Source organism: Oncorhynchus mykiss, chromosome 18 (assembly GCF_057628025.1).
Source record: "Oncorhynchus mykiss isolate SJ-2025 chromosome 18, ASM5762802v1, whole genome shotgun sequence".
NCBI classification, from domain to species: Eukaryota; Metazoa; Chordata; class Actinopteri; order Salmoniformes; family Salmonidae; genus Oncorhynchus; species Oncorhynchus mykiss.
The window spans coordinates 58,047,217-58,063,338 of record NC_143039.1 but is presented as its reverse complement, the minus strand read 5'-3'; the positions used below and the strand labels follow the sequence as shown (position 1 = coordinate 58,063,338).

The window sequence follows — 16,122 nt, the reverse complement described above, 5'->3', positions numbered from 1 at the left end:
TTGCTTATCAGACAAAATTGAATGTTCCTGTGTGGCCTAGTTCGTTTTGGCAAAATCTATGGCAAGACTTGAAAATGTCTGTCTAGCAATGATCAAAAATCACCTTGTCAGAGCTTGAAGAATTTTTAAAAGAATAATGGGCAAATATTGTGCAATCTAGGTGTGCAAAGCTCTTAGGGTGTTTACCCAAAAAGACTGTAATTGCTACCAAAGGTGATTCTAACATGTATTGACTCAGGGGGTTGAATACTTATCTAATCAAGATATATTACCGTTTTATTTCCCATTAATAAAAAATTCAAATAAACAATTTTCTTCCACTTTGATGTTAGAGTATTTTGCATTGACAAAAAAAAAGACAAATCCACTTTAATCCCACTAACACAATAAAATGTGGAAAAAGTCAAGGGGTGTGAATACTTTCTGAAGGCACTTTGTAATGTACAAATTGTGAAAATAACATAGAATGTTTGTGTGTTGTACAATGTTAAAGAAATACTCCTAAATATAAATGCATTTGATAAAAGATTCTGACTGAAATTGAAAGAAGTGGAAAACAGAAGGCGATCCAGTAGAACCGAAAGGAAATGTTTCTTCCTCTTGAACTTATTGCAAAATGCAGGACTCGTCATTTTGAATTTTAATGAACTAATAATCATCTACTCATTAACCAGCAGCCAGGCGGCTGGGTCAGCATCATGAGCAGTGTCACCGAGATACACAACACAATAGGTTCATTAAAACAGATGTAATGGCAAAATGTAGATTTCCGCCTAAATATACATACCCAAAAGTAACTGCTGTTCATGTCAAAACTTGGTATATTTGGAAAGAAGACATCTGGGAGATTATGAGGAAATGATCAGAAGATAGATAGTTCAGAATACACAAGATCAAGCACACACAAAATAACCCGTTTTTAAATGTATTTTTTTAAATAGTATTTCATTGACAAGCTAGAAGTGAATTATTGATGCCTAGAGTTGGAAACACATCATTTGGCTTCCACAATATTGAACAATATCAGGAAAAAAATTTGATTGATGTATATATGTGAACCCCTCCAAAGTGGCATATGACTGTAAATTAGATCATTACAGTTCTATTACATATTTGCAATCCCTAAATGCTATTTGTTCAGTATAAAAACACAATTTCTACCATATCAACCTCACTCAAACATTGTGGTGGTGTTATGGGGTATCCAGGGTACATTCAAGTGTCCTTTCAACCTCTCCAAAGTGTCCAAATGTAGTAATTGCACTGTTTTTGCACACTTGATGTGCCTAAAAGTTATTGTTCACTAGAAAAGTTACATTTCTACAACACCAACCTCTCAAACATTGTGGTGTCGGGGGACAAGTGTGCAAAGATATAGTGACTTGGTGTCCATTCGATGTTGCCATTAAGTCATACATCATCAGATAACATTGACAATAGGCTAGATTTGTTCTTACCAACCTAAGGATGAATTTAATATTATCCATGTAGCTACAGCTCAAACACAGACCAAATTGAAGCTTACCTTGTAAGATGTTTGCTGTTTGGTGATAACGTTGTGTAAAATAAAAATGTTGACTCTCGGGGCTGGTGGTCAATAACGGTAGGTCACAGGCAGACAAATAAGACATCCTCATGATCTGTGGAGTCCCAGCTTTTGGTGTGTCTAGACGTACTTCGTGTTTATTTTGTTTCTGCTTCACAACGCTAATCAGAATGTAGGTAGCAGCCATCTTGAAATGAGGTCATCGGCTCGGCCTGACCGTATACATTTGTATGCCCGTATATGGTAGTATGTCACACCAAAGAAGGCACAGATCAGATACTCAGCTTTCCGTCCACACCCTGCTTCTGTAGATGGGGGCTACCGTTCTCATACCAGACTGAATTGAAATGTAAAAAATCAAATAAGGTCCCCAAATATGGGGATGTTACCTTTAAGAGGTTTTAAGGTCAAGTAATTAAAATAAGTAAGCAGGGCTAAGTGTCGTGCGCACACACACACACACAAATAAACACACACGCACTCGCCTAATAAAAGTTTTGGGAGGTGTTTCAAGTGTGTTTTTGTGTGTGTGTGTGTGTGTGCGCGTGCGTGTGTGTGCATGTCTCCGGCAGAGGAGTCTACCTCCTCCTCTCTTGGCCCTGTAGAGGAGATTCATGGTTAATCAATTGGTGATTGTGTGCCACAATAGGAGGGTAACTTATTAGCGCCGCAGACACACTTGTGGTCATTTGTCTTCTTTTCACTGATGAGGCCAGAGGGTGCTTTAAATTCCCCCTTGTTTCCTAGACAGATATGCCTGCTCAGCCCATCTAGTGTGGGTGTGGTGTGAGTCTCTGCGTCCGTGTGTGCGTGGACCACCTGCCTCTGCAGGTTCCCTGCTGATGTGCACCAGCTGTTCGTCTCTGCTTCTACAACTTAGTACGGCGTTTCCCAACCGTGATCCTCAAGTACCCTCAACAGTACACCGTTTGTATTGTAGCTCTGGACACGCTCACCTGATTCATCTTGTCAACTAATCATCAAGCCCTCAACGTAGGTGTTTTTGTCCTGGGCTACAACAAAAATGTGTAATGTTGGGGGTACTGGAGGACCAGGGTTGGGAAACACTGACTTAGTAAGATACCAATTATCTATGAATTGAATTGTTACTCTGGTTTTAGCCAATCTAACAGGTTTAGGGGCTGACACATAATATGCTTGGTCCTGGACTAAAAACATGGAATAAGTCCAGGAAACCAGGTCTTGATGTGCAAATAGAAGACATGTCATCCACACCCCATTCTCAACCCCAAAACCTCCCCTACTGCATATTCCCTATTCCCAATCACCAGTCACACTCTCTCATATGATGTTAATGTACTTAATTCCAGACCCTAAACTAAATGATTTACACGTCGTTAGTTAAAGAGGATGATGAACTGGGCGGACTTTAACACCCATTAGCTATTCCACTACCGATTTGAATAGGTTGAATAGGATGTGAACAAAGCAGTGGTTACCGGTTTCCTCTGATGGCACCTCCTTTAACTGCAGATCATGTAAGAGAAGCTGTTCTGAGCTGACAGTCTGCTGTCGACGGCAACACGTTTCTACATTGCCCTGTCACAGTGAATATATGGAGGAGATAGGGACAGAGGAGAGGCAATAGACGAAAATACAGACAACTACTGTAGTATGTAAAATATTGCCTGCCGTGGAATAAATTCACATTGATATATGTACACGGTTGTTTTAATGTTTAATACCTCAGGGTTATGAAAGATAACCTATTTTACTTGAGGTGAACACCATGGTAGCAAAAAGACGTCCTCTGGCCACGCTTTCCGGGAAGCGGTGTTGGATGTTTTACATTTTATCTTCTAGTCGTAATGTGTTTGTTGTTTACTGTCTGTATCAGTGAAAGCACAGGGATTGTAGATGTCTTACCTTTTAGTTATCAGCGTTCATGGTATGGCTGCTGCACTAGTATCTTATTGGTTGTACTATGACTTCCCACACAGGACAGTTGGTAGACTTTATTAATCAGTACTTGCTTTTTGCACACTACAGCATGCAGTCTTTCAACAGATGCTGCTTCTTTGCGTTATTGGCAGTAGCCTTTTTGGTCATACTGTGTACATTCATATTCAGATATTCACATCAACGTAGGAAGGTTGCCTTCTCTATTTCCTTCTGGTTCGACTACATGAAGCAGAATTAATTTGTAGGAGCGTTGACTGAACACCCATAGATTTCACAATAAACCCCTGCTCAGTATATTGACAGAGAATTGGAACAGATAGATTATGTTGGGGGGCTTAGCTTAGAATGATCCCCAGTGGTGGTTGATCCTGTGGGAATAGTGGGATTGGAAATAGCCTTGCCTGTCTGGAAGAGATAGGCCACTGTATGTGTTCAAGAAACACAGTGACTCTGCTGTGGCGATATGTGTTGTGACAACAACACTTACAACAGTCACCTACAGTCCTGTATGACGGGGTCACGGGGAGATGTCCATATGGTTGGGTTACTTCCTCATTAGTCTGTGAAGTAGACTAAGGCCTTTATTCATAATAGGTTCTTTAATTAGAATAGCGGTTCCTGGTAGTTGTTGTGGTGAAAAGGGCTCCTCTGACAGGAGGTGCTGGGTTCAACCCTCCGGAACTTCACCAGTTGTCATCACAACTTCACTGGGACTTAAATACACGTCTGGCTCTGTTTCGATATGCTGTTGTGTTACAGTCTCTCTATCCTAGACAAGTACAGTCATGTCTATTGGACTTTCAGGTAGCCTAAATCATGCATAGATATCCATGAGACATTTGCACAGAAATCGATCTTCATCCTATGTGGTTCACCTTCCCCAAGTCCCTCTCCCCCTCCTCTCCTCTCCCCCTCCTCCCCTCCTCTCCTCCCCTCTCCTCTCCTTTTCCCCACCTCTCCTTTTCCCCTCCACCCCCCCTCTCCTCCTCTTCCCCTCCCCCCTCTCCTCTTCCCTGTCTCCCCCCTCCCCTCATCCTCTCCTGTCCCCCTCTTCCCCCCTCCTCTCCTCTCCCCCTTCTCCCCTCTCCCCCTCCTCCCCCATCCTCTCCTCTCCCCCTCCCATAATAGAGAAGAGAAGAGCGAATTAACACTCACTGGGCTGGTATCTGGTTGATCAGATTTTCATTGAAAAATCTGAATCTCCCACATTGATTAGGACATAATTAGTTGATCATGGACTGGAAGGAGAGGAGGGAGAGAAGGATGGATGGACTGAAGGGCATTCAGGCTCAACCACTGGAATCTCATGAATGCTAAATTGAGTTTTAGTTGTCTCATTCTGTTTCCAACACAGAAAAACTCACTCAGGTAAACACCACACACACACAAAACCATATTGATGTGTGTGATAGTCGATATTCATATTTTGTTTTTTACTGCCTGTACTGTAAGGTTGCAAAACCCCGTTGCCTGACCCGGGGGACACCATGGTAGGACGGTTAACTGGCTTGTGTAATGATAAAGCTGTCTGGCTAGCCAAACTATACAAAAAGCTATGCTCATAGAATGACACGTGTGTAAGGTCAAGGGAAGGAGTAGTAACAGTGTGGTTTGATTTCATAATCATCTAATCCCTGACAACTACCTGCCCTGTCATGATCTGTCATTCTTAGTGTGTGTGTTTGTTTAGTTGATTAGGATCCCCATTAGCTACTGCACATGCAGCAGCTACTTCCTGGGCTCCACACAAAACGTACAAATACATGACAAAGTACAGAACAGGTGTAGACAAGAACAACATAAGATATTATATCCAATTCAAATAAGAGTTATATATTGGAAACAAAGAGAAAAAGAAAAATACTATACACACTTCATATCTACATTAAAGTAGATCTAGAGGACCTTGAAGACCTTGTTTTTGCCTGTGTAACCTCTGGTGACAGATCATTCCATGATGACATGGCTCTATACAGAACTGAGCGACACATTACATCTGTTTTTGGTTTGGGTGCACTGAAGAAACCCGTAGTGGCCTGTCTGGTGGGGTGTGTTTGTCTGTTTGAAGTGTATGCAAATAGATTATACAAGTGGTTAGGTATTTTCAACACACAAATGTTTCTTTAGAAGAGAAGTAGACAATTTGTCCTCAACCATGAAAGACTATGATGCATGTTGTTAATGTTAGTAGTGTCTGTGCGGTTAAAGACGTGCTGCTTTGTTTTGAGTCAGCTGCAGCTTTGCTAGGTCTTTCTTTCCTGCACCTGACTATATTACCAGACAGGAATCAAGATGGGAAACGATCAGAGCCTGAATATCTTAGTACAGTTTATTCTTGTGTCAAAAACAAAGCAGACATGCCCTTCCCCATCTTCACAACAACTTTGTCAATATGGCTTGACCATGATAACTGACCATCCAATGTTACTCCTAGGAGTTCAGCTGCTTCCCCTTGTTCAATGGTCACACCCTTTACACATATCTCCAGTAGAGGTTTAGGTCTACGAGAATACTTTGAACCAAATGCAATGCTTTTGGTTTTAGAGGTAATTAAGACCAGTTTATTGATAATTACCAGTTCTGACACTGACCTTAACTCATTGCATATTTCTTTATTTCACCTTTATTTAACCAGGTAGGCCAGTTGAGAACAAGTTCTCATTTACAACTGAGACCTGGCCAAGATAAAGCAAAGTACTGCGACACAAACAACAACAGAGTTACACATGGAATAAACAAGCGTACAGTCAATAACACAATAGAGACAAAATAAAGGCCATAGCAGCGAAGTAATTGCAATTTAGCAAATCAACACTGGAGTGATAGATGTGCAGATGATGATGTGCAAATAGAAATACTGGTGAGCAGAATAGTAAATAAAAACAATATGGGGATGAGGTAGGTAGATTGGATGCACTATTTACAGATGGGCTGTGTACAGCTGCAGCGATCGGTTAGCTGCTCAGATAGCCGATGTTTAAAGTTAGTGAGGGAAATATAATACTCCAGCTTCAGAGATTTATGCAATTCGTTCCAGTCAGAGGCAGCAGAGAGCTGGAAGGAAAGGCAGCCAAAGGAGGTTATGACTTTGGGGATGACCAGTGAGATATACCTGCTGTTGTTATCATGACCAGTGAGCTGAGATAAGGCGGAGCTTTACCTAACATAGACTTATAGATGACCTGGAGCTAGTGGGTCTGGCGACGAATATGTAGCGAGGGACAGCCGACTAGAGCATACAGGTTGCAGTGGTGGGTGGTATATGGGGCTTTGGTGACAAAATGGATGGCTCTGTGATAGACTGCATCCAGTTTGCTGAGTAGAGTATTGGAGGCTATCTTGTAAATGACATCGCCAAAGTCGAGGATCGGTAGGATAGTCAGTTTTACGAGGGTATGTTTGGTGGCATGAGTGAAGGAAGCTTTGTTGCGAAATAGGAAGATGATTCTCGATTTCATTTTGGATTGGAGATGTTTAATATGAGTCTGGAAGGAGAGTTTACAGTCTAGCCAGACACCTAGGTATTTGTATTTGTCCACATATTCTAAGTCAGAACCGTCCAGAGTAGTGATGTTAGTCGGGCGAGCAGGTGCAGGCAGCGATCTGTTGAAGAGCATGCATTTGGTTTTACTAGCATTTAAGAGCAGTTGAAGGCCATGGAAGGAGTGTTGTATGGCATTGAAGCTCATTTGGAGGTTTAGTTAACAGAGTGTCCAAAGAAGGGCCAGATGTATACAGAATGGTGTCGTCTGCATAGAGGTGGATCAGGGAATCACCCGCAGCATTGATATATACAGAGAAAAGAGTCGGGCCGAGAATTGAACCGTGTGGCTCCCCCATAGAGACTGCCAGCGGTCCGGACAACAGGCCCTCTGATTTGACACACTGAACTCTACCTGAGAAGTAGTTGGTGAACCAGGCGAGGCAGTCATTTGAGAAACCAAGGCTGTTGAGTCTGCCGATAAGAATACAGTGATTGACAGAGTCGAAAGCCTTGGCCAGGTCGATGAAGACGGCTGCACAGTACTGTATTTTATCAATGGCGGTTATGATATCGTTTAGTACCTTGATCGTGGCTGAGGTGCACCCGTGACCAGCTCGGAAACTGGATTGCACAGCGGAGAAGGTACGTGGGATTCAAAATGGTCGGTGAGCTTTCGAAGACTTTAGAAAGGCAGGGCAGGATGGATATAGGTCTATAAGAGTTTGGGTCTAGAGTGTCACCCCTTTGAAGAGCGGGATGACCGCGGCAGCTTTCCAGTCTTTAGGGATCTTGGATGATATGAAAGAGAGGTTGAACAGACTGGTAATAGGGGTAGCAAAAATTGCAGTGGATAATTTTAGAAGGAGAGGGTCCAGATTTTCAAGCCCAGCTGATTTGTACGGGTCCAGGTTTTGCAGCTCTTTCAGAACATCTGCTATCTGGATTTTGGTGAAGGAGAAGGTGGGAGGCTTGGGAAAGTAGCTGGGGGGTGCAGAGCTGTTGGCCGGGGTTGAGATAGCCAGGAGGAAAGCATGGCCAGCCGTAAAGAAATGCTTATTGAAATTCTTGATTATCTTAGATTTATCGGCGGTGACCTAGCCTTAGTGCAGTGGGCAGCTGGGAGGAGGTGCTCTTATTCTCCATGGACTTTACAGTGTCCCAAAACCTTTTGGAGTTAGAGCTACAGGATGCAACTTTCTGTTTGAAAAAGCTAGCCTTTGCTTTCCTGACTGACTGCATGTATTGTTTCCTGACTTCCCTGAAAAGTTGCATATCGGGGGGACTATTCAATGCTAGTGCAGTCCGCCACAGGATGTTTTTGTGCTGGTCAAGGGCAGTCAGGTCTGGAGTGAATCAAGGGCTATATCTGTTCTTAGTTCTACATTTTTTGAAAGGGGCATGCTTATTTAAGATGGTGAGGAAATTACTTTTAAAGAACAACCAGGCATCCTCGACTGACGGGATGAGGTCAATATCCTTCCAGGATACCCCAGCCAGGTCGATTAGAATGGCCTGCTCGCAAAAGTGTTTTAGGGAGCGTTAGACAGTGATGAGACTCTCAGTGAACTTACTGTCTGTAGGTGCTGATGTGTGGAGTGTGCAATCATCAGCCTACATAGTCATTTTAGCTTCTTGTAAGACAAGTGGCAAATCATTTGTAAAAATAGAAAAGAGCAGCGGCCCAAGGCAACTGCCCTGACGGACACCACACTGCACATATCTGATGTTAAACAAGCTTCCATTGAAGAATACTCTGAGTTCTATTGGAACTGTGTGTGTGTGTGTGGTGTGTGGTGTGTGTGTGTGTGTGTGTGTTCCACTGTATGTGACACCTGCCCCACCTCTCTCTCCTGTAGGTGTGATGAGTGTTGTCTGTGCTACCACTTTGGCTGTCTGGACCCTCCCCTGAAGAAGTCTCCCAAGCAGACAGGATATGGCTGGATCTGCCAGGAGTGTGACACTTCCTCCTCCAAGGTGTGTGTGTGGGCACACAGGGTGGTGGTGGTGACATCTTCTTTTGGCTTATTCTGACGCCATCACATTATTGAAGCAGCAGTTAAACAGCTGAATTTGAACCTACAACACATCTTACAAGGACATCTATAGTTCTATGAGTATTAAGGATCGATGGGAGAGAAGCACGTGTTTGAAGTGGTAAGAAACTAGTGTTGACAACAGCCATGACTTCACTTAAATTCCCCGATCTGCTTCCCGGGCTGTGGTATCTCTGTGAGCGACAGGGTGAAGTTCGTATGACATGACAGCAGAAGCACGCGTCTGTCTTTTTTACCTTGAAACCGAACCTGACAGCCGGCCAAAATGGCCGCTACCATCACCAGTGTCCTCATAGTTGCTCCATTGTCATACATTTTCATTTGAAATGTCCCTAACTGAAAATGGCAAGTCCCACCAGAAGGGCTTTTTTTTATTATTTTCCTCTATCTGCATTTGAAATAATGTTTTTCTTATTGAATTACAGTGTAATCAAGGGTAGCGTGCGGCAGCTTGTGAACCTAATTAAGTTGATAAATGTAAAGCACATTTCAATTTCTCCGGGAAAGGTCAGCCTGTCCTATTGGCTCTATGTGCGTGGAAAATGGGGGTTAATTGATGTTGCAGAAGGAGGAAGAGAAACATAAAAGCCTGAGGCATACTGAAAACGCTGCATGCTGGGAATGATACGTTAAATTACAGGCAAAATGTAAAGGTTAAAGCTCAGTTAAAATGTTAGATAGCAGCGTTAGTGGAGGGTTACAATGTTAGATAGCAGAGTTAGTGGAGGGTTAAAATGTTAGATAGCAGAGTTAGTGGAGGGTTAAAATGTTAGATAGCAGAGTTACTGGAGGGTTAAAATGTTAGCTAGCAGAGTTAGTGGAGGGTTAAAATGTTACATAGCAGAGTTAGTGGAGGGTTAAAATGTTAGATAGCAGAGTTAGTGGAGGGTTAAAATGTTAGATAGCAGTTAGTGGAGGATTAAAATGTTAGATAGCAGAGTTACTGGAGGGTTAATGTTAGATAGCAGAGTTAGTGGAGGGTTAATGTTAGATAGCAGAGTTAGTGGAGGGTTAAAATGTTAGATAGCAGAGTTAGTGGAGGGTTAAAATGTTAGATAGCAGCGTTAGTGGAGGGTTAAAATGGTAGCAGCATTAGTGGAGGGTTAAAATGGTAGATAGCAGCGTTAGTGGAGGGTTAAAATGGTAGATAGCCGCGTTAGTGGAGGGTTACAATGTTAGATAGCAGAGTTAGTGGAGGGTTAAAATGTTAGATAGCAGAGTTAGTGGAGGGTTAAAATGGTAGATTGCAGCGTTAGTGGAGGGTTAAAATGGTAGATAGCAGAGTTAGTGGAGGGTTACAATGGTAGATAGCAGAGTTAGTGGAGGGTTAAAATGGTAGATAGCAGAGTTAGTGGAGGGTTACAATGGTAGATAGCAGAGTTAGTGGAGGGTTAATGTTAGATAGCAGAGTTAGTGGAGGGTTAAAATGTTAGATAGCAGAGTTAGTGGAGGGTTAAAATGTTAGATAGCAGAGTTAGTGGAGGGTTAAAATGGTAGATAGCCGCGTTAGTGGAGGGTTAAAATGGTAGATAGCAGCGTTAGTGGAGGGTTAAAATGGTAGATAGCAAGAGTTCAAATGTTTGCGGACTGTGAATGTAAAATGTTAGGTAGCTGACTGGAGACTTGTCGTTGTTGTAAGAGATAGCAGAGTTAGTGGAGGGTTAAAATGTTAGATAGCAGAGTTAGTGGAGGGTTAAAATGTTAGATAGCAGCGTTAGTGGAGGGTTAAAATGTTAGATAGCAGAGTTAGTGGAGGGTTAAAATGTTAGATAGCAGAGTAAGTGGAGGGTTAAAATGTTAGATAGCAGAGTTAGTGGAGGGTTAAAATGGTAGATAGCCGCGTTAGTGGAGGGTTAAAATGGTAGATAGCCGCGTTAGTGGAGGGTTAAAATGTTAGATAGCAGAGTAAGTGGAGGGTTAAAATGTTAGATAGCAGAGTTAGTGGAGGGTTAAAATGGTAGATAGCAGCGTTAGTGGAGGGTTAAAATGTTAGATAGCAGAGTTAGTGGAGGGTTAAAATGTTAGATAGCAGAGTTAGTGGAGGGTTAAAATGGTAGATAGCCGCGTTAGTGGAGGGTTAAAATGTTAGATAGCAGAGTAAGTGGAGGGTTAAAATGTTAGATAGCAGCGTTAGTGGAGGGTTACAATGTTAGATAGCAGAGTTAGTGGAGGGTTAAAATGGTAGATAGCAGCGTTAGTGGAGGGTTAAAATGTTAGATAGCAGAGTTAGTGGAGGGTTAAAATGTTAGATAGCAGAGTTAGTGGAGGGTTAAAATGGTAGATAGCAGCGTTAGTGGAGGGTTACAATGGTAGATTGCAGCGTTACAATGGTAGATTGCAGCGTTAGTGGAGGGTTAAAATGGTAGATAGCAGAGTTAGTGGAGGGTTAAAATGGTAGATAGCAGAGTTAGTGGAGGGTTAAAGTGTTAGATAGCAGAGTTAGTGGAGGGTTACAATGGTAGATAGCAGAGTTAGTGGAGGGTTAAAATGGTAGATAGCAGAGTTAGTGGAGGGTTAAAATGGTAGATAGCAGAGTTAGTGGAGGGTTAAAATGGTAGATTGCAGCGTTAGTGGAGGGTTAAAATGTTAGATAGCAGAGTTAGTGGAGGGTTAAAATGTTAGATAGCAGAGTTAGTGGAGGGTTAAAATGTTAGATAGCAGAGTTAGTGGAGGGTTAAAATGTTAGATAGCAGAGTTAGTGGAGGGTTAAAATGTTAGATAGCAGAGTTAGTGGAGGGTTACAATGGTAGATAGCAGAGTTAGTGGAGGGTTAAAATGGTAGATAGCAGAGTTAGTGGAGGGTTAAAATGGTAGAAAGCAGAGTTAGTGGAGGGTTAAAATGGTAGATAGCAGAGTTAGTGGAGGGTTAAAATGTTAGCTAGCAGAGTTAGTGGAGGGTTACAATGTTAGATAGCAGAGTTAGTGGAGGGTTAAAATGTTAGATAGCAGAGTTACTGGAGGGTTAAAATGTTAGCTAGCAGAGTTAGTGGAGGGTTAAAATGTTACATAGCAGAGTTACTGGAGGGTTAAAATGTTAGATAGCAGAGTTAGTGGAGGGTTAAAATGTTAGATAGCAGAGTTACTGGAGGGTTAATGTTAGATATCAGAGTTAGTGGAGGGTTAAAATGTTAGATAGCAGAGTTAGTGGAGGGTTAAAATGTTAGATAGCAGAGTTAGTGGAGGGTTAAAATGTTAGATAGCAGTTAGTGGAGGATTAAAATGTTAGATAGCAGAGTTACTGGAGGGTTAATGTTAGATAGCAGAGTTAGTGGAGGGTTAATGTTAGATAGCAGAGTTAGTGGAGGGTTAAAATGTTAGATAGCAGAGTTAGTGGAGGGTTAAAATTTTAGATAGCAGCGTTAGTGGAGGGTTAAAATGGTAGCAGCATTAGTGGAGGGTTAAAATGGTAGATAGCAGCGTTAGTGGAGGGTTAAAATGGTAGATAGCAGCGTTAGTGGAGGGTTAAAATGGTAGATAGCAGCATTAGTGGAGGGTTACAATGTTAGATAGCAGAGTTAGTGGAGGGTTAAAATGTTAGATAGCAGAGTTAGTGGAGGGTTAAAATGGTAGATTGCAGCGTTAGTGGAGGGTTAAAATGGTAGATAGCAGAGTTAGTGGAGGGTTAAAATGGTAGATAGCAGAGTTAGTGGAGGGTTACAATGGTAGATAGCAGAGTTAGTGGAGGGTTAATGTTAGATAGCAGAGTTAGTGGAGGGTTAAAATGTTAGATAGCAGAGTTAGTGGAGGGTTAAAATGGTAGATAGCAGAGTTAGTGGAGGGTTAAAATGTTAGATAGCAAGAGTTCAAATGTTTGCGGACTGTGAATGTAAAATGTTAGGTAGCTGACTGGAGACTTGTCGTTGTTGTAAGAGATAGCAGAGTTAGTGGAGGGTTAAAATGTTAGATAGCAGAGTTAGTGGAGGGTTAAAATGTTAGATAGCAGAGTTAGTGGAGGGTTAAAATGGTAGATAGCCGCGTTAGTGGAGGGTTAAAATGGTAGATAGCCGCGTTAGTGGAGGGTTAAAATGTTAGATAGCAGAGTAAGTGGAGGGTTAAAATGTTAGATAGCAGAGTTAGTGGAGGGTTAAAATGGTAGATAGCAGCGTTAGTGGAGGGTTAAAATGTTAGATAGCAGAGTTAGTGGAGGGTTAAAATGTTAGATAGCAGAGTTAGTGGAGGGTTAAAATGGCAGATAGCCGCGTTAGTGGAGGGTTAAAATGTTAGATAGCAGAGTAAGTGGAGGGTTAAAATGTTAGATAGCAGAGTTAGTGGAGGGTTACAATGGTAGATAGCAGAGTTACTGGAGGGTTAAAATGGTAGATAGCAGAGTTAGTGGAGGGTTAAAATGGTAGATAGCAGCGTTAGTGGAGGGTTACAATGTTAGATAGCAGAGTTAGTGGAGGGTTAAAATGGTAGATAGCAGCGTTAGTGGAGGGTTAAAATGTTAGATAGCAGAGTTAGTGGAGGGTTAAAATGTTAGATAGCAGAGTTAGTGGAGGGTTAAAATGGTAGATAGCAGCGTTAGTGGAGGGTTACAATGGTAGATTGCAGCGTTACAATGGTAGATTGCAGCGTTAGTGGAGGGTTAAAATGGTAGATAGCAGAGTTAGTGGAGGGTTAAAATGGTAGATAGCAGAGTTAGTGGAGGGTTAAAATGTTAGATAGCAGAGTTAGTGGAGGGTTACAATGGTAGATAGCAGAGTTAGTGGAGGGTTAAAATGGTAGATAGCAGAGTTAGTGGAGGGTTACAATGGTAGATAGCAGAGTTAGTGGAGGGTTAACATGGTAGATAGCAGAGTTAGTGGAGGGTTAAAATGGTAGATAGCAGAGTTAGTGGAGGGTTAAAATGGTAGATAGCAGAGTTAGTGGAGGGTTAAAATGTTAGATAGCAGAGTTAGTGGAGGGTTAAAATGTTAGATAGCAGAGTTACTGGAGGGTTAAAATGTTAGCTAGCAGAGTTAGTGGAGGGTTAAAATGTTAGATAGCAGAGTTAGTGGAGGGTTAAAATGGTAGATAGCCGCGTTAGTGGAGGGTTAAAATGGTAGATAGCAAGAGTTCAAATGTTTGCGGACTGTGAATGTAAAATGTTAGGTAGCTGACTGGAGACTTGTCGTTGTTGTAAGAGATAGCAGAGTTAGTGGAGGGTTAAAATGTTAGATAGCAGAGTTAGTGGAGGGTTAAAATGTTAGATAGCAGAGTTAGTGGAGGGTTAAAATGGTAGATAGCCGCGTTAGTGGAGGGTTAAAATGGTAGATAGCCGCGTTAGTGGAGGGTTAAAATGTTAGATAGCAGAGTAAGTGGAGGGTTAAAATGTTAGATAGCAGAGTTAGTGGAGGGTTAAAATGGTAGATAGCAGCGTTAGTGGAGGGTTAAAATGTTAGATAGCAGAGTTAGTGGAGGGTTAAAATGTTAGATAGCAGAGTTAGTGGAGGGTTAAAATGGCAGATAGCCGCGTTAGTGGAGGGTTAAAATGTTAGATAGCAGAGTAAGTGGAGGGTTAAAATGTTAGATAGCAGAGTTAGTGGAGGGTTACAATGGTAGATAGCAGAGTTACTGGAGGGTTAAAATGGTAGATAGCAGAGTTAGTGGAGGGTTAAAATGGTAGATAGCAGCGTTAGTGGAGGGTTACAATGTTAGATAGCAGAGTTAGTGGAGGGTTAAAATGGTAGATAGCAGCGTTAGTGGAGGGTTAAAATGTTAGATAGCAGAGTTAGTGGAGGGTTAAAATGTTAGATAGCAGAGTTAGTGGAGGGTTAAAATGGTAGATAGCAGCGTTAGTGGAGGGTTACAATGGTAGATTGCAGCGTTACAATGGTAGATTGCAGCGTTAGTGGAGGGTTAAAATGGTAGATAGCAGAGTTAGTGGAGGGTTAAAATGGTAGATAGCAGAGTTAGTGGAGGGTTAAAATGTTAGATAGCAGAGTTAGTGGAGGGTTACAATGGTAGATAGCAGAGTTAGTGGAGGGTTAAAATGGTAGATAGCAGAGTTAGTGGAGGGTTACAATGGTAGATAGCAGAGTTAGTGGAGGGTTAACATGGTAGATAGCAGAGTTAGTGGAGGGTTAAAATGGTAGATAGCAGAGTTAGTGGAGGGTTAAAATGTTAGATAGCAGAGTTAGTGGAGGGTTAAAATGTTAGATAGCAGAGTTACTGGAGGGTTAAAATGTTAGCTAGCAGAGTTAGTGGAGGGTTAAAATGTTACATAGCAGAGTTACTGGAGGGTTAAAATGTTAGATAGCAGAGTTAGTGGAGGGTTAAAATGTTAGATAGCAGAGTTACTGGAGGGTTAATGTTAGATATCAGAGTTAGTGGAGGGTTAAAATGTTAGATAGCAGAGTTAGTGGAGGGTTAAAATGTTAGATAGCAGAGTTAGTGGAGGGTTAAAATGTTAGATAGCAGTTAGTGGAGGATTAAAATGTTAGATAGCAGAGTTACTGGAGGGTTAATGTTAGATAGCAGAGTTAGTGGAGGGTTAATGTTAGATAGCAGAGTTAGTGGAGGGTTAAAATGTTAGATAGCAGAGTTAGTGGAGGGTTAAAATGTTAGATAGCAGCGTTAGTGGAGGGTTAAAATGGTAGCAGCATTAGTGGAGGGTTAAAATGGTAGATAGCAGCGTTAGTGGAGGGTTAAAATGGTAGATAGCAGCGTTAGTGGAGGGTTAAAATGGTAGATAGCAGCATTAGTGGAGGGTTACAATGTTAGATAGCAGAGTTAGTGGAGGGTTAAAATGTTAGATAGCAGAGTTAGTGGAGGGTTAAAATGGTAGATTGCAGCGTTAGTGGAGGGTTAAAATGGTAGATAGCAGAGTTAGTGGAGGGTTAAAATGGTAGATAGCAGAGTTAGTGGAGGGTTACAATGGTAGATAGCAGAGTTAGTGGAGGGTTAATGTTAGATAGCAGAGTTAGTGGAGGGTTAAAATGTTAGATAGCAGAGTTAGTGGAGGGTTAAAATGGTAGATAGCAGAGTTAGTGGAGGGTTAAAATGTTAGATAGCAGAGTTAGTGGAGGGTTAAAATGTTAGATAGCAGCGTTAGTGGAGGGTTACAATGGTAGATAGCCGCGTTAGTGGAGGGTTAAAATGGTAGATAGCAGCGTTAGTGGAGGGTTAAAATGGTA

General features: G+C 41.9%; 1 protein-coding gene across 6 annotated transcripts in view; it reads left to right on the top strand.

Annotated features, from left to right (window-relative positions):
* The window catches only part of LOC110496438 (PHD finger protein 14), a 102,812-nt gene that overhangs the window by 56,394 nt on the left and 30,296 nt on the right, over window positions 1–16,122 (top strand). For all 6 annotated transcript variants that reach the window (XM_021572346.3, XM_090206825.1, XM_036953025.2 and 3 more), the window contains one exon: window positions 8,810–8,927. In XM_021572346.3, the coding sequence (XP_021428021.3) occupies window positions 8,810–8,927 (118 nt within the window). The remainder of the gene's footprint in view (window positions 1–8,809; window positions 8,928–16,122) is intronic.